A 27,302-nucleotide genomic window follows, 5' to 3' on the forward strand; every position below is an offset into this window, starting at 1 on the left:
AAAACATTGGCCAGGATGGAATCACAATATTTTCTTTAGAACGAGGAGGAAGATGCCGAGCTGGACACGGGATATTCAAGACTGGATCAAGTTCATTATTTGGACGTGAGCATGTGTGGAGAGTGCGCAGGCTTTTTCGTGAGGACGAGTTTCTTTATTTACAGTGCAGTCAAGTCAAATGATAAAGGCACTTCTAGTGAAGGAAGGGCTGTAAAGAGTGAGCAAACGATGATGACTAGAAAACTGACAGCATACTTATGTGCTGGAAATTAGCCAGGGTCACTCAGGTGATAAAAGCATTCTGTCTTATTCAGCTTTGTCCAAGACAGGGACAATGTCCTGTGTCTTAGTCTGAGCAGAGAGAGATGAGGAGATAACAAATCATCAGACATCCTTTAAGCACACAGAGGGCAGGAAAGCATCCAGATGTGAGTTGTTTTGAGTCGTTTTGGTGGTGGTTTTTAGTTGTAAACCGAAGGACCCGAACCCTCCTGGTCCCTGTTAGTGGAAAAAGAAAAACATCTCTGGACTTCAGCAGAATGGATTACTCAGACACTCCTGAAACCCAGCGGCGGTGAGCAGTTTAAATGATTTTTGTTTTTGAATATTTTGTTGCATCAAAGTGACTTCTGTGTTACTTTTGACAATCCAGGATCCACAAGCTATCAGTCTGTCAGTTGAATAAAATATACTTTGTTTTTACACTTGAGATTTCAATGAAGGATATCTTTTTCCTGTTTTTGGAGACTGGTGGTACAGTGAAAAAAAATAAACTCTGAGATAATGGTCAATATTTATAAAGAAAATATCAGAATTCTTGAAGTTAAAATATAGTAAGAAATAGGTCAAAAAAAGGAGTTATATAATGGAAACATAAACTATTGTTAAACAATTTTGTTTAAATTTTGTTTCCACAGCTTACTCAATACAACTTAATAAAGTATTTTGTGGCACCTCATTTTAAACAAATAATAATTATATTGTATTTATTCCCAAGGAATGTTTTTGCAATAGTAAACTGAATTTAAAGAGTATTTGAAGGTTGTTGTTAGAGGGAATACTTCAAGGGACTTTATTGCAAAGCATTTCTTCTTTTCTACAAAATATTGATTGCATTTTGGTGGAAAATCTGAATTCAAGATACTGCTATTATTCATAGACACATAATCATATTTAGTTACATACATGCATCTAACTCAGCTTGGTTTCTTACTTATATGTGAAATAAAACACCAGAAAAGGCAACAGGCTGTGTGTCGCAAACTGGGGTAAAAACGCCAACTAAGATGCATATTCCACATACGCTGTATACATGGCCAAAGAATGCTTCTAAAAGTCGAATAATATCGGCATATCCAATATGTCTTTAAAGGCAAAGACTACATTTGTAATAAGACCTAATTTTTTAATATCCAAACGAAATATGCTGTTTACCTGACCCATATACATTTTGCAAACTTGTCGTATTCTGAATAAAATTGGAACTTTAGTATGCATGTAAACGTAGTCAGTGACTGTCCCTGACCCCCAGACATGGGCAGATCTTCCCTGGATGACATGGAAGTCATCTGTAGCAGAGAAGCTTGATAATAAGATTTGACTGATTGAACGTTTTCCTTCTCTTATGTGAGCAGAAAGGCCAAGTTGATGTTTGGCCTGAAAGGAAAGAAGAAGAAGAAGAAGGAAGTCAACACAGACCTGGTCCTAGCAAACAAGGGAGCTGTGGGTGAGGCCCCGGACAACACACACATACACACACATGCATGCTCACACACACACGCTTACATACACACACACACACACACACACACACACACACACACACACACACACACACACACACACACACACACACACACACGGTTGTATTTACAGTGTACAACAGAGTAGGTATTCCTGTTATATCACTGTGGGTGAGACTAACCCTTGTCAAACAGTCGCATGTTGAGCACTGCTCTAACAGCAATTAACGGTCATTTAGGTTTTCAATGACAACACAGAACAGTATCCTCACAGAATGTAATTGTCCCTGTTTATCCCGTGTGCTAAAAAAAGTCCTCTGACAGGATTTTAAGATGGTCGTTTTCTGAAATATTTCTACATCCAACTCCGACTCAATCTGACATGAAAATTTGCATATTATTGAATATTTCAAAATAATGTAATTATTTTAAGAGACTTCTTTGTGTTATGTCACTGTGCTGGTGTTAGTTAGCGTAAAAGATGGCTGACAACCAAGACCTCACATTGATAGATGATCAAGATTTGTAGTCATGCATAGAACAACTTCACTGACCTTTTCCCACTAATTGAAAGCTCACTGTACATGTAGTTAGACATGTTCTTTATTTCTCTTGGCTACATGAAGTTGTGCAAAATAAAGTCTGTCTGTGTTTGTGTACGCAGACAGTGGGGCGGAGGTGCCTTCTGAAGCGTCTCCCATGGTGGAGGTAATAAACACTGAGGACCAACCAGGAAGCTCTGCAGTCAGAACCAGAATAATACCAAACAATAAGAGGTATGAAATATTCACATTACAGATAACTTATGCAGTATTTGGGAGCAAATACGAGTATTTAAGAAGCAAAATGCTGCCATGAACATATATTTAATTACCCCCGAGTGGCCTTTAAGCATCATGCTCTTCTTCAGACAAGCTTTTCCTTTATTTATTTTTTGTGTGATGAAGAGCTTGACGCTCAAAACGTCACTTGGCGGTAATTAAATATCTAGTGTGCAGACTCTATTTTCCTGTATTTTAGATTTTCTTCTGTCCAGCACCATGGAATTTATCATCTGGTTGCGCGTGCTTTTGTCAACCTTAATGCACAGACACAGCACATCACAATTTATTGCCAGAAATCTAAAAAATAAACATGTCACCAGGATGTGTCAAGTTTCTATTTATCTTGGTGGTTTATTAAGTGTTCTGTCTGTTTGTTGTGCTGTGATGATCAGTCTGGATGAAAAATGTGATTGAGACACTGAACTGCACAGTGAAATTTCCACAGGGCCAAACTGAGAACTTGCATCCAGATGAGTGAAGAGAAGCCTCAGCACTTCCAGGTAACAGCATACAGAACACACAGTTATGGAATATATTTGTGTTTTATATATTATATGAAATGTAAGATTAACCTTGATTAATTCTCGGGGGAGCTCTGTCGAGTAGTAATGAAAAGAGTATTCATGAAAAGAAAAAGGTACAGAACGCTCTAAGTTGATTATATAAATTAAAATATAAAAAATATGAGGGAAAATATGCACAATATCATTACAAAACAAACATTACAAAACAATGTGCTTTACAGTGTAAGACATCTGTATGTATATATGTAATTTATATAGTCTTTTTTAGGCCTTATTGGGAATAAATCCTTCTCATCTGGCCCGTAGATTTCCATTAACATCACAGAGGCCAGGCAGCTGGTGGGAGAAAACATCGACCCCAGTGTGGTGATCGAGATCGGTGATGAGAAGAAACAGACTTCAGTCAAAGAAGGAACCAACGCTCCCTTTTACAATGAGGTAAGAATCAATTCTGAAAAAAAAGACATTTGAATCATCTGTGTCTCAGTCTAAAACTGTCCCCCCTCTCTTCTTTTCGCCAGTATTTCGTGTTTGACTTCTTTGCCCACAAAGAGGTCTTCTTCGATAAAGTCATCAGGCTGACGGTGAGTAAAAGAACAGCCAATGAGCATTTCAAAGATAAGTTTTAGGTAGGGCTGGGCGATATGGACTAAATCAGATATCACAATATTCTTGACCAAATACCTCGATATCGATATTGTGGCGATATTCTAGGGTTGAAAATTGGTGCTTTAACAAAATATCTTCACACTTAGATTTTAGATAAATAACCACCAGTAAGGTGGACATAATGTCTAAGTGGGGAAAAGGCAAATAATAGAACAGCTAGAACAGGCTGGTAAGTTCAGAAAAGTACATCACTTTATTGTACTGCAGCTTTTAAAACCAGTAAAAGACAACACTTATGTCATATCACGATATTACGATATCCAAAATGTAAGACGATATCTAGTCTCATATCACGATATTGATATAATATCGATATATTGCCAGCCCTAGTTTTAGGTGTCTATCATTGTAAATGATCAGTTCAGAAATCCTACAAGTTGGATGATGAAAGTAAATGTTTGCTTTCATGGTCTGGTAGTCTGGAGTTGCGAGGTTTTTCAAAGGCCTATCAGTTTCAAGTTTGAGCTCTGTGTCTTGTCCGTGTCTCTTACTCTCACCAGGTGATACACTCTAAAATGCTGAGGAGTTTCTGTGTTGGAGCCTTCAAGCTGGATGTGTGGACAGTATACAGACAGCCAGGTAGCTCAACTCTTTCTGAAATGTGGTTAACAGCAGCTGCAGTGATTTGAAAAGGCTAAAGGTTTATAGCCTGCCAGAGGCCATTACATTATTTTTCTGATTTCAATTCCATTTTTCTGATTTATCTAATTCCCTGGGTATAATTTGTGTTTAAACTTGTTTTAATCTAGCTTTATTTCCACAACATTTATGAAAAATAACATATATGCACATATATGTTTTAAATTCAGTTTTAACTTGTTTGCATTTTAATGTTGTTTTATTTCCACAACATCTATGCACATATGTATTTATGCTTGTATGGGTATACATATACGGTACGTCTTTGCAAAGCATTTTGGTGCAAACCAGTTTTCTTTTTAAAGTGCTTTTTTAATTAAATAAGCTTGAAACTTTGATTTGATTTCATTCTCTTTTTCTTGCTCCCCCAGGTCACCAATTCATCAATAAGTGGGCAATGCTGACCAATCCTGGTGACATTAGCACTGGAGTCAAAGGTTATGTCAAGTGTGACATCAGCGTCTCAGCGAAGGGAGACACCATAAAGCCAGGACCAAAAGCGAGTGATGCTGAGGAAAAGATAGACAAGTATAATCCCCATCTTTTTTCTAAATGTTTTGCAGTTTTTCTGCTTCATTAGACCAGTTCGGTTTTCTGGGAAAGGTTACAGAAACAGTAACGATATAGTAAAGGTATCTAATAGTAGTTGTGAGATAGAATCTAACAACGTCAGAATTACCTCTGGAACTGTATGCCTTCACCTTTTATACCCTCAGTTTAAAATGCCCCACTGTCATTTTTAAATTACAAAAAACTAGAATTGTAAGTCTCCAGATATACCAAATATATTAGTTTGAAATTTGAAGAGATACTGTATATATAATAATATACATTTATTTTGCTTAAAGAGATAGTTCAGATCTTTTTAAGTTGGGTTGTATGAGGTACATATCCATAGTCAGTATGTTAGCTACAGTAAGTGACGATCGGCACACCCACAGTTTAAAGAAGCAGACAGGAGTATCGACAGAGAAGCTAAGCTATGCAACTGCTGGGGGTAGCAGCTAAACGCATATTAGAAACCTAAAAAAATCTATATCAGCCTAAGTTTACGCTCTATTTAGAATATTTTTTCACTGCACCTTGGCATCGGACATCCCTTTCTGACAGAAAACTTAAGCCATTATTAATGCTCTCTACGAAGCCACCAGACTCCTTTGACAAAACTCATTTGGCTGCCATCTACTTTAGGTAATACATTGACTACGGAAAAGTATGTCAAACAACCACACCTTGCAATATCCAAACTATTCCTTTAAAGTGGTCATATTATGCTCATTTTCAGGTTCATAATTGTAATTTGAGATTGTATCAGAATAGGTTTACATGGTTTAATTTTCAAAAAACACCATATTTTTGTTGTACTGCACATTGCTGCAGCTCCTCTATTCACCCTGTGTTAGGTCTCTGTTTTAGCTACAGAGTGAGACCTCTCAACTTCTGTAAGATCTTTGTTGTCAGTTGCACATGTGCAGTAGCTAGGTAAGGATTACATGAGCTAGCTAGCTGTTTCTCCAACTTCGGCCTATACAAGGCAGAATTAGCTGGGAGACTTCTTCTAAACGAGGGCGCACTTCCAACTTTGCGTGGAATACCTGCAGAACAGGGATATGGAAGTAGTGTAAGTAGGATGAATTTGTGTGTGTTGTAGCAGTGTTTTGCCATTGAGAAGGAGCTAGCATGCTAGCGCTTGCATGCTAACGGTTAGCCCCCTAGGCCCCTCGTTTCGGCTAGTGATGTAGAAAGCCGTGCAGATTTTGAACAGCTCACCCGGAGACTGAAGGCAGGACACATTCAGAAACCCTTATCTCGCTCAAAACAGCATGGATGGTTTTTTTTTTCACAGTTTGTATGCGTGTGGAAGCACCAGAGACACAAAATAATACCCCCAGAAAAAGTGATTTTTTCATAATATAGGCACTTCAATTGTGAAAATGCGTTTTTCAATTTCAGTTTATAGCAATAGTGATTGCATCTCTTTACGTGCAGATGACACCCTGCTATTTATATAAAAAAAACATTTGACCAATCAGCCCTCTGTCTCTTAGGATGGTTGACTACTCACAGTCCCCGGAAGATGGATACTAATTATTTTGGTGACCATGTGACCTTTTGCCATGCTCCAACATTAGGCGAACATTTACACTTGCATGTAATATATTTTAGATGGCATGAATATGCTGGGCATATTCATGTCCCTTGGGGATGAATCATCTCCAACACTTTGAGCTTCTTATAATTTGATGTAATGAATATTGCACCCTCTTAGAGTTATTAGCTTGGCTTTTTCTCAAGTTGTTGCTGATAAACCTGTTTTTTAAAAGGCTTTATAAATCAGTTTGGACTGGGTTGAAATATATTTGTGTATTGCTGTGATGGCCTTTTCCTCAGGAACCTGCTGATACCAGAAGGTTTTCCCTCGGAGCGACCCTGGGCTCGTTTCTATGTGAAGGTGTATCGAGCCGAAGGCCTTCCACGGAACAACTCCAGCATCATGGCCAACGTCACCAAGGCCTTCATAGGAGACAACACAGCACTCATCGACCCATATGTAGTGGTGGGCTTCTTCAAACAAGTGGTGGGTTGAATATCAACTACTAGCAGATGTCATTTTCGTATAGGCTCATTTAAAAACTAATCAGGAAGCTCTTTTTGTTGTCCAATTATATAATTGTCCAATTCTTTTGAGTAAAGACAGCAGGTATGTTTTTGGGCAAAGAGGCTCCAAATTGCGCAAGATTTCAAATAAAGAGTTGAATTATTGAATCACAAATGTATTTTAAAGGACAATTCTGGCGCAAAACGAAGCTAGGGGTTATTAACTGATGTGTACCTACTCTGTCACTCTCTGGGACATGTTTTCATGCTAATCGAATGAGTTTGGAGCTTTGACGAGGCTACTGTGGACTGCTGGTTAGCTTACAATGCTAGTTATATGGGACATAGGGACACTCAAATTAAGTCGTTATCTAATACCACTAAAAAGGCTCGAAATATCACCACACGTTAACGTTAGCATATTTAGGGTCCCTAAATGTGAACCGAAGCATTGACAACACTGTAAGTGTACAGATAGTTTATTAAAAAAGATAGATTATAAAGACAGTCGCGTTCATGTTTATTTGCGGGAGCCATCTTGGAAACCAGTCATGACTAGTCGAATGCCGTACAACGTGGAATCTCCATAGACAGTATGGGAATTTACACGGCGCTCGTTTTTCTATCTTTTTTAATAAACTATCTGTACACTTACAATGTAAATATGCTAACGTTAACGTGTGGTGATATTTTGAGCCTTTTTAGTGGTAATAGATAACGACTTCATTTGAGTGTCCCTATGCCCCATATAACTAGCATTGTAAGCTAACCAGTGGTCCGCGGTAGCCTCGTCAAAGCTCCAAACTCATTTGATTAGCATTAAAACATGTCCCAGAGAGCGACAGAGTAGGTACAAATCAGTTAATAACCCCTAGCTTCGTTTTGCGCCGGAATTGTCCTTTAAGAAACAGGTTTAAAAAGTTGTGAATACAAGAACAAATTCTAAGTAGTGAAAATTTATATGACTAATTTCAGACACATTTGTAGATCTAACATAAAAATGGTAAATGGTTACAGATGTGTCAATTACTAAAGGTCTCATATTGTTAAAGTAAGATTTCAGTTGTTTTTTATTATTAAGCAGGTCGCGGTGCTATATAAATAGTGTAAAAATATAAAAATGCTCAATGCACAGAAAAATGCACACAGCCTTCATTCAGAAACTGTGCCTTAAGACTAGTAGTCAAGGCTTCTGTACAGTTGTGATGTCACAACTATACTATGTATAGGTAAAAATGCCGCTACGATGCTGTTACAGTCATTCCCTGGCTGCAATGACGGATCAGAGACTCTGAGAGTGGAAATGCAGAAGACATAGAAACACTGACTAATCAGAGCAGAATAGGATTTTCGGGCTTAAAGAGACAGGCGCTAAAACAAAGTATTTCTGACAGGGGTTAAATACAGGTATATGCAGACAGACAGCATGAGAACAATTATGTGTTTTTTTAACATTAAAGCATGGACACATATTCTAGTAGAGACCTAAAATACAAGTATGAACCTGAAAATTTGCATTATATGGGACCTTTAAAATTGTATACAAACACATCCTCAAAGCTCTAAACCAAAAGTCATCACTTTTGCATTGTCCTGAGGAAAGATTAACTTTAAAAAAAAAAAAAGCTCGGTCCATTTTCAGTCATCCATGTTTAGCTTTCATCTCATGTTTGGAATATAGCACAAGTTGTTTTATTTAAGTCTAACTCATCTTTCAATCTTCCTCCATTGCCTCTCAGGGTCGCACATCTACACAGAAGTCCACAGCAGACCCGGTGTGGAATGAGCAGATCGTCTTCACAGAGATGTTTCCCCCTCTGTGTCAGAGACTGAAGATTCAGGTCTGAGCGTTTCTATGTAGGAGGTGGAACTATATACTGTATATATGTACAATTACAGCATAACCAGACTATAAACCTCACAGGATGCTGACTTCTCTCTCCTCACAGGTCTGGGATGAGGGAAGCATGAGCGACGTTGCCATAGGAACCCATTACTTTGACTTGAGACGCATCTCCAATGAACAGGATGGCGACAGAGGTGAGGAGAGATGAAGTCATGAAAGAAGGACAGGCGAATGGAAAGAAGAAATGTTTATGGGAATGATAGGCTACATATGTGAAGGGGACTGAGGGAACACAGTGAGGACAGACAGGAATCATCCAGTTTGTGTCTCTTCATCTTATTCTCTCTTTCTCCAGGGTTTTTACCAACTTTTGGACCTGCTTGGATTAACCTGTACGGCTCTGCCCGAAACTATTCTATAGGTGATGACACAGTGGAGCTTAATGAGGGCATCGGAGAGGGCGTGTCCTACAGGTCAGTGTTAGATACATTCAATTATGAGAAAAATGTATAGATAGTTAACCAAAACAAGTTCTGCAATCCGTGCATGTGTCAGGGGTCGGGTCTACATGGAGCTCACAGTGGAGATCCTATCAGGAGGGACTGGTTCGGAGTCCAAACTCAGCAGAATGGTCAAGCCATTGAAGGACACTAAAGCAGGGAAAGTAGGAGGGAAGGATGGTAAGACTCCTGCAGGAGGAGGAGCGGTAGGAGCAGCAGGAGGAGCTGCTGATGATGACAAAGGAAAAGCTTTGGCTCCAGAGGTCCTGCCTGTGGAATCTCCTCCTGTCGTAAGAAGTTTTGTTTTAATAATATCCTCAATGTTTCCCTACATAGAAACACGGTTTAGTAATTTAATAAGACAATATAGTTTCGTCACACCAATTGGTAATAATTATTCCTTTTTTGGTGAGATTGGTATGGCAAATGGCTCTGAATACTACAAGGCCCATGAGCCTTTGAGTTTCTAATCACATTTTTCAACATAGTTACTACTGTCTGATGATTCAACTGGTAGAGTTTTGTGTCAATATACTGTATGTGCTGCAATTGCCACAATTGTCATGAGTCAATTTGGATTGATTCAGCAATTAATGTTGCAGTGCCAATGGACATGTCTATATTCAGGTCCCAGAAATGCCTCATTATGACAGTCTACTGTGATGTTTCTGTGTCCAGCTGGATTCAGACAACATTGAGAGCTTTCTGCTGTTCGGGGCGTTGTTCGAAGCCACCATGATTGACAGGAAGATTGGAGACAGGCCCATCAGCATCGAGTTCTCCCTCGGTAAGTCTCCAAATCTACTGATCTCACTCCTTGTCTTTACAAGCGTTGCTTTGAATAGTAACACCTCACACATTAAAGTACTTTGTAATCAAAGGAATTCATAATATTCCGTTTAATATGTCTTGATGCAACTCTTGAGTAGTTTGTGATGTTATTGCTTTGAATTTGAGGATTTTAAAGTGTTTCTGTTATTTGGTCCACCCTGCATTTATCACAGAAACCAAGAATAAAATCACAGTACAGTACAGTAGGTTAAATTCCTGAAAACACATTTGATGGCAGTGGTGTCCAGCGGTGGAAGAAGTACTCAGATCTTTCACTTAAGTGAAAGTCGCAATACTACATTGTAGAAATACTCTGTTACAAGTAAAAGCCCTACATTTAAAATGTTACTTTAGTATACTTAAAAGTATACTTAAAGTACCAAAAGTAAAAGTAGATTGGCCGAATGTTTAAAATAATGTACCCTATACAATGTTTTTGGATTAGATTGAATTATTGATGCTATAATGAGTACATCACTTTAATATTGCATCTGGTAAATGTGGGGGTTAATTTTAATTTGTTTATACATATTTTATATTTATATACACTATACTTTATATAATTAATTTATAAACTGCTGGGTAGCTTGTGAATTCTTATTGATCTAATAACATCTTAAGCTACTTGTTGAGTATATTTTGTATTCTATTCTGGATCTGTAAAGTAAGTAGTTATGTACTAAATTATGAAATAAATATAATGAAGTAAAAAATACAACATTTCCCTCTGAATTCTACTTAAGTACATTGCTTGAGTAAATGTACTTAGTTACTTTTCACTGCTGCTGGTGATAAATAAGGAATCCTTCTTCTTCTTTTGTTTCCTCATTCAGGTAACTACGGTAACGTGTTGGAGTCTGCAGGCCAGCCCAGCGCCCCTGCTCCCAGTCCTGCTGTCAGTCGGAGGAGAAGAGGGCTGGACGTCCCAGATAGCAGTGACTTGTTTGGCTCCTCTCCTCTCAGCTCCCCCATTTCCAACCCATCCTCCCCTCTCCTACCCAAGGAACCTCAGGACTTCCCTATGACCTCTAAGTCAACCACGCCTCCACAAAGGCCGCTCATCGTCGACGGAAACAAGTTGAGCCGCTTTGTTGTTTGATTCTTCACGCTCTGTTGAGCCTAGAAAGAAGTTTGATGGTTTTCTTTATGTTGTCTTGTGTGCAAATTATGTACACTGTCTCAAACACTACTGAAGGAATGTGGCTTATTATATAATTGCAGTGTTTGGCCTTTTAATTTGTCTTTGTTTGGAATTACAAAGCATTTTCCTTTTAGTTTAGTTGAAAGCTCTGGACATGGAAAGTAGTTTAGTTAATTTTTTGTCAAACATACTGTACTTGTACAGTAAGAGGAAGTGTTATTGTGTTATTTTGTCTTTTAAAAGTTACAGTCTTGCTTTAAGATTCAATTCAAATTAAGTTATCCAGCATTTAATAAATGGGAGTAGATGACTGATGCCTCAAAGTAAATCCAGATATTTAATAGTATTACTAGCTATCTCGACCCTTTTACGTTTGGTAATTACCACAATCTTGTAGCTCGGTGGTGTCTTTCAGTTCTTGCGAAAAGGAGCGTTTCCTAGCTTTACAACATATTGCTCTTCATTGTTTTCTCCTAGTGTTCTGTAGATAACTGTTGTTTCATGTGCGTGTGTGTACATTTAGGCACTACATGCATCTTCCCCTGGAGAAGCAGAAGCCGTGTATTAATGTGCTGAGTCACTGGGAGAACCGAACCTACCGACTCTACAACTCTAATATGCTGGAGAATATAGCTGTTCTGTTTGTATGAACACTTACACACACACACGCACGCACGCACGCACGCACGCACACACAGACACACACACACACACACACACACACACAAACTTTTATGGCATGTTATTTTCACTGATCACATTTTTGTCAACATGATCTGATGTGTGCTCTTGCCTCATTATGGGAATGTATTTAAACCATTAAATGTCTAAAGAGACTGCTAAAACATCTTTTTTGTAACATTGCAGTGACCTGACGTACAGTAGTTGTAATAGTGAAAAGTCACTGAAAATCCTACCTCATAACTCTGTGAATAGTTTCACTGCCATCCCAGTAAAAAACTCATATTTTTTGTCTTTTAGGAGGAGGGTTTGGAATTTGCAGCCGAGCTAAACAGGAATTCAGATCCAGGGGCGGAGCATATGCTCAAAACCATCCTCAGAGAGTTCTGTATGGACGCCAGGTATTCTAATTGGAGCATAATAACACTTTTGGTGTCTCACCGTAACAATGACGGGAACGTCTTACTGTAACAGCATTGTGAGAAAGTATATAATTACGTCATAGCCTACATTAATCTAGAAGTTTGTCCAGGACTGAAACTTTGTTTACGAATATGTTCAACAGCACTTGACTTGAAAGTGTTCATGCTAAACCCATTTGAATCCTTGACACCTCAATGCTGTTGTAAAGCATCAAAACCAAAATAACAACAGCATTCACTGTTACTTTAAACACTGAAAAGGACCTGCAGAATATTGAAGTGTTGCAAACTGTTCTGTATTTCTGCAGGAGTTTCATTGCAACATCGGAGGCCAAGTTGAAGGGAGAGCTAAAGTCGAGCTACCTGACACAGCTGGATAGGAAACGCCTCACCATGTGTAAAGAGGAACTGGTGGGGAAATCTGAGACATACACACACACACACACACACACACACACACACACACACACACACTAAGAATACTTCTTGACTTGGGTGGCGTGGGTGGTTTTTCCAGGTCAGCAGTTCATATAAAATGTGTTATATCAATACTAACAAGCATTTGCACCAAAGATGTGCATAAATCATGCATTTCAACGTGTGTGTGTGTGTGTGTGTGTGTGTGTGTGTGTGTGTGTGTGTGTGTGTGTGTGTGTGTGTGTGTGTGTGTGTGTGTGTGTGTGTGTGTGTGTGTGTGTTGCAGGAGAGTATGATAGAAGAGGCCAAGTCCTTGGTTGAGAGGAAGAGAAACACTGGTGGTGTGAAAGAATTGCTGCTGGATGCAACAAAACTCACACACAAACTACGCTTCCTTGTGGAGGAGGTATGGAACCCAACCTGTGTGTGTGTGTGTGTGTGTGTGTGTGTTTTTTCATGTACATCCTAACAATTTTTTTGTAAGAATTCACATTTTTTATTATTTACATTGCACATCCAAAAAACGTTTCTTACACACATGTGCACGCCTTCACATTCTGCAGCCCCAGCACACAGTGCCCGATGTATTTGTGTGGTTGCTAAGCAACAACAAGCGTGTTGCTTACTCTCGGGTGCGTGCCAGAGACCTGCTGTACTCCAGCAGCCGGGAGGCCCGAGGAATCCACTGTGGCAAGATAGTAACACTGTTTCTAAAGGTAAACACCACCACACACACACACACACACACACACACACACACACACACACACACACACACACACACAAAAGAACTTTAATGTAAGGAGACTGGCAGAAAAAAAACCTCTATGTTTGAATATGTGCAGCCTCCAGGAAAGCGTGTTACAGGCTTGTCAGTCCAAGCAAAGCTGGATGTGTATCTGTGGTATGGACCCTGTTCAGAGTCTATCCACATGCTGGACGATCTGCCTGCAGGGTTCATTTCGGCCACCGGGGGCGCTGACGCCAGCTGCCCTCCAACAAGCCTGCTGTGCACAGGTGAGAAGCAGTGCAAAGTCTTTTCTCTAATTATTTGTGGTCATTTTGGGCCCTATCTTGCACTCAGCGCAACTGCCTTTGTACACCGACGCATGTATCATTCCTATTTTGCACCCGACGCACAGCGGACTTTTCTCTCCACAGACGCACGTCGGTAAATTAGGGAATGTATTTGCGCTCCCAGGGGCGGTTCAGCGAAAAGAGGAGGCGTGTGCCGGTGCAAACGTTCCCTGGTGCTATTTTGCAGTTTCAGAAAACAATTCCGCCACTGACCAGGAAAAACCTGGTCTAAAGTCAGTGGCGCTAGTCTAAAGTCAGTAGCGTGTTATTCAGATGCTATTTTAGGAGCGCATGCTTGGCCATAATGTAGCGTGTGCACAACGCGCATACACTTTGCTTCTCTCATCTACATGGACGCAGCAGTTCCCATTTTTGCAAACCATACATAATTACAAAGAAAAATATTACTGAAAATGCGCTTCATGTATTTGGATAGGTCAGGAGGCACTTTACAGTACAGTCCTCAAAAAGTCGCAGCATTCTTTGTGGCTTGTTGTGTTTTACACAACATTTCCATGAATCGTGGATGGGTTGATGACATAAATGAGGAAATATTAGAGGACTTAAGGAGATGTGATGTTGAACAACGGCGGGATTGGACACTCCGGCGGGCTCTGGTCCGGGAGAGGCCATACGGGATGCGCTCCTGGTGGAGCGGGTGGAGCGGGTGGACGGAGATGGAGTGGGGGGAGGAGGAAGGGGCACAACAGGAGCAGGTGGTGCGTTTGGAGGCCCACGCTCCATGGCTGCAGCAATCCTCTCCAGACATGAGGAGTTGCGCCTGAGAGGAGCAGCAACATCGCCACCCGGTCAAGACGGGCATTTATTACTTTGCCGCATCCCGGACAGCTCCCGCTGGCGTGGGCCAGGCAAATCTGCCGTCATAATAGCAATCCGCCATGGACCAAGCGCGCCTGCTCTTAAAGGGAATGAAAGATGACGCTCTGATTGGTTTATTGCGCGTTACGCCCAAGCCACACCTAGCTACTTCAGACCAACCCATTTAAGATTAGCGTCGGGTGCAAGAGTCATTTATCCCGCCGGTATCATAGCAACAGCGCCCGAGATCCGCCCACAAAGCTACTTGCATTTCACGTTTGATACTTGCGCTTCAGCTCGTTAAAATAGGGCCCCAGCTCTTTGAACTTCACACGTACAGTAGCAAATGGCAGTACTTAACGTTTTTTTGGCTTCTTTTTGACCACTGACTAGAAACAGACAATGTTGCAACTAATGATTATTGCCATTGTCGATTAATCTGTTGATTATTGTTTCGAATAATCCTTTCGTTGTTTGGGCTATAACATATCAAAATTATTCCCTTGGTCACTGTTTCCCAAAGCCCTAGAATACGTCCTCAAATGTCTTGTTTTAAACTGATGCTTTAAAGTCACCCTTAACTACATGTTGTATTGTGAATCTGTGTCTCCAGAGCAGTATCAATTCCAGTTGAGGTGCCACATGTATCAGGCTCGTGGTCTCATCGCTGCAGACACCTCCGGCCTGTCAGACCCTTTTGCTCGAGTCACCTTTCTGTCACACAGCCAGACCACCAATGTAAGTGAGTTTTTGTGCTCCTAGAACACTAAATAAAGCTTCTCTGGGATTGCTGATCACCAAGCTGCTTGTGTTAGAACTGCACTTGGGTCCAACAGCAGCTTGTGCCTTTCATGTACACGCACACATTTGTAATTTATTACACTAATAACACTCAGATAAAGGAATAACCTAAACTTGAAATAAAACCTGCAGAATAATAATAATAAAAAATATCACATATCTAGATATCTCATATATATAGATTCTTATTCTTATGATATAGTATGTTACTGGTGTACAGCTGGTGGCTAGTCAGCTGATGCTAACTTTATTTTTGAGTTGGGACTTGATTAATAGTTAAGTAATGGTCTTGCTAGCAGTTAGTTAATTATTTCATAAGTGCTTTGTTAATGGGTTGTAAATACACGCAATCTAGCATAACTGTGTTTTACTGTGTGTAGGATTTGAGCTCATTGTCCAGGTCTATGTTTATTTGTGTGTTCATGGTGTGTGTGTGTGTGTGTGTGTGTGTGTGTGTGTGTGTGTGTGTGTGTGTGTGTGTGTGTGTGTGTGTGTGTGTGTGTGTGTGTGTGTGTGTGTGTGTGTTTGCTGCTGTCAGATAATCAGTCAGACTCTCAGTCCGACATGGAATCAGTGTTTGCCGATGAGCCCCCTGCTGCTGAGTGGAGATCTGCAGCACATCCAGCAGGAGCCGCCACGCATTGTCATCGAGGTGTACGACGACGACGCGCTGGTAACGCCACGTAGACGGACCCATTGACAAATAAAACAAGTAATGCTTTAATCATGGTTTTGCTGCTAGCTGCTGACTCTAAACTTGTGACCCTTTCTGATCTGATCCCCGTCCTCTGCAGAGTAAGGCGGATTATCTGGGAGCCACGGTGACGGTGCCTGAGGTGCGATTGTCCTCTGACCCCTACACACCTCCAACTCTGCAGTACAGTCCCCTGCACTGCGGCAGCCAGACAGGAGGAGACCTGCTGGCTGCTTTTGAACTGCTGCAGGTCAGTCAATAACCATTCAGTTTCCATCTTGACGATGCAGGATGAGACAATAATGAAGAATGAAGCACTCATAATGAAGAAGTATCACTGTAATGAACGTGTAGATCCAAGAGTTTGGAGAGCCGAGTCTGCCGCCGTTAGAGGAACAGGAAGGAGGCATCTTCACGGTTCCTGCCAACATCAGACCTGTTCTCAGCACCTACAGGCTGGAGGTATGGCTGCCCGTGTGTGTGTGTGTGTGTGTGTGTGTGTGTGTGTGTTTTAGGACACTCAGGCTTTTTAAAACTACTGCATGTTTGTGACCCCTGTTTTTTAAAGGTCCCATGGCATGAACATTTCACTTTATGAGGTTTTTTAACATTAATATGCTTTCCCCCAGCCTGCCTATGGTCCCCCAGTGGCTAGAAATGGCGATAGGTGTAAACCGAGCCCTGGGTATCCTGCTCTGCCTTTGAGAAAATGAAAGCTCAGATGGGCCGATCTGGAATCTTCTCCTTATGAGGTCATAAGGAGCAAGGTTACCTCCCCTTTTTCTGCTTTGCCCGCCCAGAGAATTTGGCCCACCCATGAGAGAGAGACATCATGGGTTTCTAACAAGCAAAGTGTCAGCTGGTCAAGGCCACACCCCCACCCTCCACCTTGCCCCCCCCCTCTCCTCCTCAATAGCATTTAAAGCTACAGACACAGAAATGGCACATTCTAAGGAAAGCTCATTGTGGGACTGGCTCTAGTGGCTGTAATTCTGCACCAAGGCTGAATTTCGGGAAAGAGACTTCAGATACAGTATTAGGGGACCACTTAGGCCTATATAAAAGCATCCAAAAAGAAGCATGTCATGGGACCTTTAAAGATTTCTTCTGACGTAAAGTTTTGTTTCATCCAGTCCATGAACAACACTGAGCTGAGTTGTTTTGTCATTGGACGACTCTCCGCATGACACTACACACTCATTTATCATTAAAGTTCCTCTGTCATTTTTTTCTGACAGGTTAGAGGTACAAAGTTTTAACCCAGCAGCACTGTTATGAAATGGGAATGGTGATATATATATATATATATATATATATATATATTTTTTTGCCAATAAATAACACACCAAACACTTTTGGTCTCAAAATCCAACCCCAGCACTCAGTTCTAACAAACCTTTATGTATGTGTCCACTAGGTGTTTTTCTGGGGTCTGAGGGAGCTGAAGAAGGTTCAGTTGCTGTCTGTTGATCGCCCACAGGTACACACCAATAGACACACACACACGCACACACACACACACACCTGTATTGTCTTAACTTAGCCAGATATATGCTCCTTTCTGACTGCACAACTAAAACACAGTAGTGTCAAGTCAAGATGTTTTCATTTAGTTTAAAGCTATAGTGCGTAGTTTCTGTCTCCCCCATGAGGAATTCTAAGTAATGACAACAAAACTGACGGCATGTCCACATGAAACAAGCCTTCCGTGATCGCGCACCACCTCCACCCCTCCTCCACGCAGTTGCTAGTAGCCGAGGAGGACACGGAGGATTAAAAAAACATGATGGACTCTTCAGAAGAGGTGATTATCTTCACTCGAGTTTCTGCGTGAAAAAGTCACCAGACGACACAATCTTCTTCATAGACAATCTTCACATAGCCATACTGAGAAATACAGAAGAGAGTTGTGTGGAGCTGATAGTCTTTATTAGCTTTGTAGCAACTCATTTGGCAATGTATTGAATGTAACGGAGTTACGCACTAAAGCTTTAAATAGCCCAATATCACAAATTACAGATTTTCATGAAGAGGCTTACAGCATACTCTATCCCTAGACCCTTGATTCGGATAATGAGAAATTCCCCCCAAAAAACATTTTAACAAGGAGAAAAATGAAAGAAACCTCAGGAAGCATCCATCATCGAAAAACATGAAACTAATATCCAGTTAATTTACACATTAGAAGAAAAGATCTGGAAACTGTGAAAGACAGAAATGATGAAAAACAGATGGTGAGACCCTTGTTAAATGATAAAACAGTAACCTCTTCTTTTTCCCTAGGTCTTCATAGAGTGTGCAGGTAAAACATTGCGTTCCTCCGTCATTCAGAAGTACAAGTCCAACCCAAACTTCACCACGCTGGTTGATTTCATTGAGCTGGTAAGACCAATAGAGCATTTATACCCCATGTTTTTTTTTTTTTTGGAATGATGTTCAGGTGTCGACATGCCTTTGGCCATGTAGTGTAATACGTTACAACGTATCCACTCTAGCTAAGGAATCAATAAATGTATTGGTTAATTAATGGACTTTCTTCGTATAACTTACAGCTTCTGCTCTATTCTGCCGTCCTTTAGGAATTACCAGAGAACGAACACCTCCACCCTCCTCTCAGCCTCACTGTTGTCGATTGGCGCGCGTTTGGTCGCAGCACGTTGGTAGGAAACCACATTATCAACAACCTCAAGGCCTTCAAATACATCCCACCCCCAGCCCTGCCTGCTCTTTTACAGAAACACAAACCACCCAAAGTCACATACACCCTCGGACCTGCCCTGACACCAGATCCACAAAGCACTGAGGGTAATAAATCAACAGAGGAGCTACACAAACATTTGTATTGTATTGCATATATCATATGATTGGAGAGCAAGAAAAAAGCTGTAGTAACATTGAGTGATTTTTTGGCCACAATCAAAACCACTTTTAAATGTATTTTTTGAAATGTTTTCTTACATTAAGAGAAAACTGTTTTTTTTACTTGGAAAAATATATTTTTGGATGAAAAAATGCCAGGGACTCAGAGCACGTAAACAATATAAGTAGTAATAGTCCTACCGTTAAGTGTTATGTCAGTATGCATGTGGGAAAGGATTTTTTTTTTTTAAGATTATTTTTTGGGCATTTTAGGCCTTTACAGCTTTACAGTAGACTTGAAAGGGAATGACACGCAGCGAAGGGCCGCAGGTCAGAGTCGAACCAGCGGCCGCTGCGTCTAGGAGAAAACCTCTATATATGGGCACATGCTCTACCAGGTAAGCTACCCAGGTGCCCAGGAATAAAGATGTTGATGAAAATGATGATGATAGAGAAGATAATTATGATTGATTGATTTACCAATCTAGTTCAGCTCAGTTGATCTTGTCCCATGGGAAGATTTACCTTTGTCACTCGTCCAATAGGATCATCCCAGCACGCTGGAGAGACCAGTTCAGCTGCAGCACTAACAAATCAAGACTTCATGATCACTGTGGAGGATGAAGCCCCACCTACACCTCCAGACCCACCCAAACCTAAGGAAGAAACCAGGAAGAAAAGGGTGAAAGTCACAGCGTATACTATAACTACATAAGTAACTATATGTTCTTATGGATCACATATATCGCTGTCTAAATATTCTTTGCATGTGCATGTTGTATATATCTATTTTAAATCCAGGACAGCACGAAAATGAGCACTCGTGGTCGTTCCACCAAGCGGAGGAGGCGGACCATCGCTGACGAATCAGCAGAGAGTGTCATCGACTGGTGGTCCAAATACTACGCGTCTGTAGAGAAACAGGTAGCTCTGATTGTTCAGTTTTGTTGCAAAAGATCTAAAACATTTTTTTTTCTCCAATAGAACATGTTAATGTGTGTGCTCCTGTATGTGTTCCAGGCCCAACAGGACAGCTCTCCTTTCCCCCAGATCTTTGAGAGAGGTAAGAACTCGTCTCACGTGACGTTAAACCTCTGTCAGTCATGTTGAAGGCGCTCTGTGACTCACAACACTTGAGCTCCTATCCCACTGGACAAATAAACTACTAACATCTGGCTTTTCTCTTTTGTGAAAAAGGTTACAATTGGCATTCATTTCCAGTACAAATGACTTTGCAGTAGTCGCGGGTATCTATCGGCTCCAACTCCGATCGGCAGTGATAGAAACATGACACCCAGGTGGACACGCTAATTTTTCGCCCCTTTGCCGACACGATGCAGTGATGCGCACTGAAGTTACGGATGTTGGCGCGTAAATAGAAAGAAACAGCATGCAGTAGCGCCTGAACATCAGCACTGAGTTTGAAAGAGAGACTGATAAAGTAATAGATAAAAAAGAAGTAACCATCGTAACATTTTCACTGGCCTCCATACTGCTTTCTATGGTTTATTAACCCTGTTTTACGTTTGTGACAACGAACATGAGGTCACCAGAAAAAAAGAAAAGAAAGGCATACTCGTCTACTGGCAATGGGAAAAAAGTCTATCGCTTATTTTTAGCGTGTTTTCCCGCGTTTGAAATGCCTGAATATATCTGATAATTTTGGTGGAAAAAGGTTATTAGTTGAGCTTTGTTGAATTCAATCCCATGTTAGTGGATTAGTTCCCTATTAACTGGGGTGTGACGGAAGTCTGAAAGACACTAATCTGCAATAATATTCAACACATTACTTAACACTTGTTGCAATTAATATGACCAACACTAAGGTATTCCCCCTTTGTCCTGAATGCCCTGAATGTCCTTTTTGTGCACCCTATTGGGACACTTAGACACACTAGAGGAGAACGTCATCCACACTGAATCTCTCTTTTTTGAACCTCTGTTGTCATTAACCTGTATTTTTGTATATGACTTTGCAAACATTAAATAGTGATCAGATTGGCCCCTCTGATTTGGCATAAAAATACGATACAAGTCAGTTGTCTGACATCAGAAACATTACCCTTAGTAAATGACAATAACTAAACCCTGCTGTATTAGAAGTTATTATAGGTGATCAATGTCCACACAATAGGAATGAATTTCTCCAAAACGTGGTGGTGAAGAAGAGACTTAGCTGTGTTCTTATTGTTTAGGCGTTTCAGAGTGAATAGATCCTTGCAAAAACATGTTGTTTTTACCACTGAAACTATCAGTTAAAATCTAAAATATAAACGAGATTAAAGTGGTCTTAGGAAGGGTTACCCCATTATTTCCCCCTGACCCACACACACATTGTTGTGCATTGCAGCTTTGCCGTACCAGAGCTTGCTCAGCGATGGAATAGACTCCTTGGGTAAGGACAAAGACCACGCAGCTAAAAAAGTTCTCATTATGGGACATAAAGCAATTTCAAGCCAGTTTTAGCCTCTGTTAATAGTAATTTCCTTGGAGGAAATCTTCTGCTTTTCGTTTACTGACAACTGGAAGCTCTGGGGACTGACTGTATCTGACTGGTTTCTGTGGTACTATCCTGTAGATAGATCTGTTAGGCTCTGTTTAAAGTATTACACTGTTGATGTACTGGATGTGTGGTTCTGTCACTGCATGATCTGCCCTGCAGCTACCACTTTTACCCTCCAGGTACTTTTAGAAGTGGACAAAGTGGTGTACAATTACCTAAGATTTTATTCTAGACGGATCACTATGGTGTTATTTAATGTTCAGGTGAGCGGCATTTATAAGGTTTGTGAAAAATTCCCTAGAAAGGGCAGAATGATGGTACTCTTCCCATGGCACACCAATCTGACTTTGTATGACATTTCTTTATGAAATGCTATACTATAACTTTTTATGACTTTTTTTTAATGGCATACTGGGCATGCATGAGCTGGAATGCTATTGATAAGGGTATATGTGTCCTCTTCGTACCGTTTGAAAGTATGGCAAACTCCAAAAAACTTTATCAAAACATGGACAAACGTGGATAGAACATTGTATAATCTGACGAAAACATCTCTGTACAATTCCAAACATGGACCGACAGGCATGGCACATCAACGAACATCTGCGTTTGTCTGTGTTTGTTGGTGAATGTTTGATTGGTGTGCCATGGCTAACAAGGATCTATTTCTTCATTTGCATTTTTTTCCGGAGATGAACTTAAAGTTATTTAAAAAATGACTGAATGTAGTTTGTTCCCTGACGTTAACCACTTTGTCATCACAATTCAAACACATGTTTTGGCTTTCTCTTTACCTCCATGCAACGGTGCCTTGTGTCAGTGTGTCGCCACTGAAAATGTCTTGTCTTGTGTGTCCAACAGTCAGCAGCTTCTCCGAAGGGGACAAGAAGAAGAAACAGAAAGAAAAAGGAACACTGGAGCCAAGCATTGGTCTGCCTACTAAATTAGCCACACTCAAGGTACACCGTTCCCAAACACTGCAAGTCCAATAAGATCACAGCAGACACTCTGACAAACTAGATGCTCAGAATTAAAACGCACTTCATAAATATAGCACAGATTAAGTTCCTAATGCTCCAAAAAGCATGTTGGTAAGTAACGCAGTGTGTGTAGTCCAACTAAGCTTGATTGACAGCTTCCTCGCCCTCCTTTCACATGTTTTGCACCCGTTAAGGTGGGACAATGTACGTTATCATTGTCATTATTTAATAGAGTGTGTGTCATCAGGTAAATCCCCCCATACCTCATATCAGCATGCAAAAAGGATGAACTATAAAGTTTTGTTTTTTCTACCAACAAGTAGCATTTCACATGGATAGATATTGTCAGGATTCTGCACACCAAAGTTTGGTGCATTTGTTAAAAACAAAATTCTCTTTACAAATATGTGCAAATTGTTTTTAATCAAACAATATATCTTGGTAATAATACATGTCAGAGAGAGAAAAGTTTGATGTAGTGATGCTGGCAATCTCTCTGCAGCTGTACAACAAGGAGCTGGAGGCAGAGTTTGGCCCTTTTGATGATTGGGTGAACACATATGAGCTGTTCAGAGGGAAAGCCAATGAGGAAGAGGGCGCGACTGAGGAGAGATTCGTTGGCAAATTTAAGGTGAGACAATAAAGTTGAATGACCTCTATGGGAAGCACTCATCTATCTTCACTATTGTTCCAATCCACTATGTGCATAATCTTCTCCTCAGGGGCGATTCTGCCTGTATAAGCTGACTGAGGATGAGGATAGGGACAAAGACGCGGACACCGGGGACTTCAGAGTCAACAGAGGAATCCCTCCCAACGGACCGGTCCAAGTCCTCATACGGGTTTACATCGTCTCTGTGCGTCTACATTTTGTTGATCAGTTTTAGAAGTATACTATGGATGTTTTTGGTCATTAAGACTAAATGCACAGCAGTTGAGAGCATCTCAGATTAATTGTCCATAGTCCGCTTCTTTAAGGAATATCTAAAATTAAAATTCACAAATTTGCATATTCCCCAGCAAAGAAGTAAAATAACATTATGGCTAACACCTAGAAAGAACTAAAGGAGAAAATGTGCACAGCAAAAACAAAAGGACGAAGAAAGTGATTTTTTAATTGACGATTTCTTTCAAAAGAAGATATTAATCCCCTTTTCTTCCTGCTTGTTGCATCAAACATTGCATTTACTTACAAAAGTGGATGAATCCTCATGCAGGTCTGTGGGCTTTTTAAAAACAATCTTATCGTCTATTTTGATCGCAGGAGCTTTCCCAGGAACCTTTTTTAGGAACTATCAAAAATGACCTGCATTTCAACCAGACGTACCATAGTCTAAATCTAGTTTCTGCTGTATAGTTTCTGCTATCCCAGAAGTCTGTTCTTCAGATGCAAAGCAATACATTACAAGTAACAACGTGACATCGACCTCCTCCACATTAATTGTAGTCATTTTTGCACGTAAAATGACTTTGTTGTTGCTGTTTGATTTAGTAATTTTCTTATCAAATTAATTCACTGAGCCCCGTATAATTATATATAGTTTAACTCAGGGTTCAAAATGAACTTTTTCGTCCACCAGCCAAATGGCTAGTGAATGTTTGGCTTGTGAGTACACTGGTGGATGGTGCTAATTTTAAACCCTGGTTTGACTGACTGCAGTGTAATACCTAACATGCAGGTCTGTTAACGTAGGGGAAGCCAGGGAAAAGTCATGCAAACAGGGTTCAAATACAGAATCCTTGTTTTTATGAGACTAAACTATACCAACGTGTTAATGTTCTCTCCTCTCTCTCCAGGCGTCTAACCTGCACCCAGCTGATCCGGATGGGAAGTCGGACCCTTACATTGTTATTCGACTTGGCAAAAACGAAATCAAAGACAGAGACAACTACATCCCTAAACAGCTGAATCCTGTGTTTGGAAGGTACAGTATGTGGCTGACTGACTACAGCTTATCCCTTTGTGTTTAAAGTATTTTCATGTTTTGGGCCCGAAACAGAACTTCTCCTTTTCTTCCTGCTTCCAGATCTTTTGAGATGCAGGCAACATTTCCTCACGAGTCTCTGCTGTCAGTGGTGATCTATGACTATGACATGGTGGGAGGGGACGACCTGATAGGAGAGACTCACATCGACCTGGAGAACCGATTCTACAGCCGACACAGAGCCACCTGTGGCCTCCCTACTGAGTACAGTCTGTGAGTCTGTTAGTTTCATCCTAACCTGACTCCGCCAGATGGAATTGCTTCGCATTTGCTCGGCATATCCATCTGGGAACTTTCCGTTGGAGAACTTTTGGGAAGGGGCGAAAATACTGGTTAGCTGATTGGATAAACCATCTGTCTATCACCACCTATGTAGTCACACCTAAACCCGCCTCAAAACCAACGCTGATTGGTCGGTCATTTGGCGAACGGCTCCAAATTTTCTCTATCTCAAGATGCCAGACTGATCTGCGAGTGGAAAACTGGAGCTCGCGAGATCAGGACGGTCTCGCGAGGCTAGATTCATCCAGCTGGTTGGAGTAACTCTTAATTCTACGTCGTCTCTGTGCTTTTATTTGTTTTTTTTGTTTTTTCATTTTAGTTTTTATTGGATTTTCCGTATATATCACAACTCTACACGGTCACATCAATTTGAGTGTTAATTACATAGAAAACAAATAATAGCAAACAGACAACAAAAAAGTAACAGAGCCTGTGAGAAAATGTAACGACAGCCACAAAAATAAATATTTTGCACATTACAAGTAGCTGCCTTATCTTCAAATGAATACACGCTGTGAGCCAGTGTCCTTATATTTTGTCTAAGTAAAGTATCCACTTCTGCCATCTCTTTGCTTACAAATCTTCCCTCAAACCTTACACTCAAGTCAATCTTTTTCATCATCCTTATTTTTTGTATGACATTAAACCATGATTGTCATTTTTATCCGAACAAACAACTTGAACTAAGAAAGGCTGAAATGGAGAAAACTTTTATTACAGTTTTTCTCCATTGGTTTGGCTCATTTCTTGAAACAGAAATTACATTCTCAAAACTCTAAGATCATTTGGCAAAACAGCACAACACTATAGCTCACTTGCAAAATCTCATAGCTCTCCCAAAACTGTTCACTCATGCTTCAAAACTAAATTCCTTTCCCATATAAAGAGTCAGTGCCACCAAAATGGCAAAGATCCTTCTCAATTGCTTTGGCTCATTTCTTGAAACAGACCGGACGTTCTCAACACTCTTGGTGCTTTTGCCAAAATAACCTGGATGGTTCGGCACAACACCATGGTTCACCTGCAAAAGCTCATCTCTCTCCCAAAACAGTTTACTCATGTGTCAAAACTAAATTTCTTTCTCATTTAAATAGTCAGTGCCCCCAGAATGCTTTGTCCCTTTGGCATCGTGTAAGCACTGCAAGTCAAAATGTTTAGATGTTTTGTCACTATGGCAGAGGACCATTGAAATATCCCTCATGTCCACCTTTCAGTCTTAGCCCAGTCCTTCATTGACAATGGTTACTGTACTGTTTTTTGTCAAGCTAACAGAATACAATTGTGTATAAAACTTTAAAAAAAAATAGGATTTGAGGGTAAGAGTAGCCTCCAAGGTTTGACATCACACATTGCACTCATACTGCCAAGGAAATTGTAACTATTTTTATTCACACGGTTATAATGAAAAAAGGTTATAATGATGGACAACCAGTAACAGACTTACATGTACATACTGGTACTGCAGCTCTTTCACTCTATCAGAGTTCCTCTCAAATGGTACCCTGTAAATTTGCTTCATTGTCATCTGATGCTTCTTCAACATCCGGTCTATTGTGGAGATGCTTATAGAGTTGACATTTTGGAATATGGCATTGTCTTGTAGGATTGCAGCAAGGATCTGTCATCAATGTGATGGCATTATTTGCAGTCACCATGTTACAGATCTCTTGTTCTTGTTGTTCATTGAGAAGTTTTCCTCTGCCACCCGTGCAAGGTTGTCGTCCAATCCTAGACATAGAATTCAAACGACAACGCTCCATTCGTAATGTATACCTTATGTATTCCTTACAGAATGAGTTACCAATGTAATTGTATTGTTTTACTTACAGTAACTCTACAGTAATTCTAATGCATGACTGGAATACTACTGTAAACTGCATCATCAATACTGTAGATCCAATATTTTTCTTATCATTTTTAGTATCATTGAGGTAAGATATTACTGTAGGCCTATCACACACACACACACACACACACACACACACACACACACACTAAGTGAATAGCTTAATGAGTAAATAAATATATATATCTTGCTCTATGCACAGTGTCCTGTCCTATACAACATATAATTCCATCATTGACTGACTACATACCTGTTTTCCCCGCGAAAGGTTTGGAGGATGGAGGAGACTGTAGAGCGAGGCACATTAGGCTGCACTCGGCGACCTGCCTCTCCCATTGTGAGGCCATGGTTGATGACATGGTCTATAATTGTGGCCTGAATTTCATCCGGGACAGCATGGTGTCTTCGTGCTCCTCGGCCTCTTCCCCCTATTCCACCACCACGCACCCTTACTCCTCCTCCTCTTCTTCTTCCTCTTCCTCGAGCAGGCAGTTGCTCTTCATTTACTTGGCCAGGTGCCTCCGTGTTCAGAAATTGTACTGGTCCTGCATGGTTAAGCTCTATATATACATGTTTGGCAACATTCACAATCATGGACAGATATTCTAAGCTCAATATTATG

General features: G+C 40.5%; 1 protein-coding gene across 1 annotated transcript in view; it reads left to right on the plus strand.

Annotated features, from left to right (window-relative positions):
- fer1l6 (fer-1 like family member 6) overlaps nucleotides 1-27,302 on the plus strand; it is a 35,313-nt gene continuing 8,011 nt past the window's right edge. The window contains exons 1-37 of the mRNA XM_039818805.1: nucleotides 1-574; nucleotides 1,635-1,726; nucleotides 2,407-2,518; nucleotides 3,012-3,066; nucleotides 3,397-3,528; nucleotides 3,612-3,674; nucleotides 4,260-4,338; nucleotides 4,770-4,926; nucleotides 6,790-6,976; nucleotides 8,736-8,837; nucleotides 8,946-9,036; nucleotides 9,198-9,315; nucleotides 9,398-9,632; nucleotides 10,021-10,129; nucleotides 11,007-11,250; nucleotides 11,838-11,958; nucleotides 12,296-12,396; nucleotides 12,726-12,828; nucleotides 13,121-13,240; nucleotides 13,398-13,550; nucleotides 13,680-13,851; nucleotides 15,344-15,468; nucleotides 16,070-16,204; nucleotides 16,326-16,475; nucleotides 16,580-16,687; nucleotides 17,643-17,705; nucleotides 18,509-18,607; nucleotides 18,805-19,030; nucleotides 19,630-19,766; nucleotides 19,886-20,008; nucleotides 20,105-20,147; nucleotides 21,435-21,479; nucleotides 22,449-22,546; nucleotides 23,070-23,198; nucleotides 23,290-23,424; nucleotides 24,365-24,492; nucleotides 24,595-24,765. Coding sequence (XP_039674739.1) covers nucleotides 540-574; nucleotides 1,635-1,726; nucleotides 2,407-2,518; nucleotides 3,012-3,066; nucleotides 3,397-3,528; nucleotides 3,612-3,674; nucleotides 4,260-4,338; nucleotides 4,770-4,926; nucleotides 6,790-6,976; nucleotides 8,736-8,837; nucleotides 8,946-9,036; nucleotides 9,198-9,315; nucleotides 9,398-9,632; nucleotides 10,021-10,129; nucleotides 11,007-11,250; nucleotides 11,838-11,958; nucleotides 12,296-12,396; nucleotides 12,726-12,828; nucleotides 13,121-13,240; nucleotides 13,398-13,550; nucleotides 13,680-13,851; nucleotides 15,344-15,468; nucleotides 16,070-16,204; nucleotides 16,326-16,475; nucleotides 16,580-16,687; nucleotides 17,643-17,705; nucleotides 18,509-18,607; nucleotides 18,805-19,030; nucleotides 19,630-19,766; nucleotides 19,886-20,008; nucleotides 20,105-20,147; nucleotides 21,435-21,479; nucleotides 22,449-22,546; nucleotides 23,070-23,198; nucleotides 23,290-23,424; nucleotides 24,365-24,492; nucleotides 24,595-24,765 — 4,496 coding nt within the window. The 5' untranslated portion in view covers nucleotides 1-539. The remainder of the gene's footprint in view (nucleotides 575-1,634; nucleotides 1,727-2,406; nucleotides 2,519-3,011; nucleotides 3,067-3,396; nucleotides 3,529-3,611; nucleotides 3,675-4,259; nucleotides 4,339-4,769; nucleotides 4,927-6,789; nucleotides 6,977-8,735; nucleotides 8,838-8,945; nucleotides 9,037-9,197; nucleotides 9,316-9,397; nucleotides 9,633-10,020; nucleotides 10,130-11,006; nucleotides 11,251-11,837; nucleotides 11,959-12,295; nucleotides 12,397-12,725; nucleotides 12,829-13,120; nucleotides 13,241-13,397; nucleotides 13,551-13,679; nucleotides 13,852-15,343; nucleotides 15,469-16,069; nucleotides 16,205-16,325; nucleotides 16,476-16,579; nucleotides 16,688-17,642; nucleotides 17,706-18,508; nucleotides 18,608-18,804; nucleotides 19,031-19,629; nucleotides 19,767-19,885; nucleotides 20,009-20,104; nucleotides 20,148-21,434; nucleotides 21,480-22,448; nucleotides 22,547-23,069; nucleotides 23,199-23,289; nucleotides 23,425-24,364; nucleotides 24,493-24,594; nucleotides 24,766-27,302) is intronic.

Source organism: Perca fluviatilis, chromosome 12 (assembly GCF_010015445.1).
Source record: "Perca fluviatilis chromosome 12, GENO_Pfluv_1.0, whole genome shotgun sequence".
In the NCBI taxonomy this organism is placed as follows: domain Eukaryota; kingdom Metazoa; phylum Chordata; class Actinopteri; order Perciformes; family Percidae; genus Perca; species Perca fluviatilis.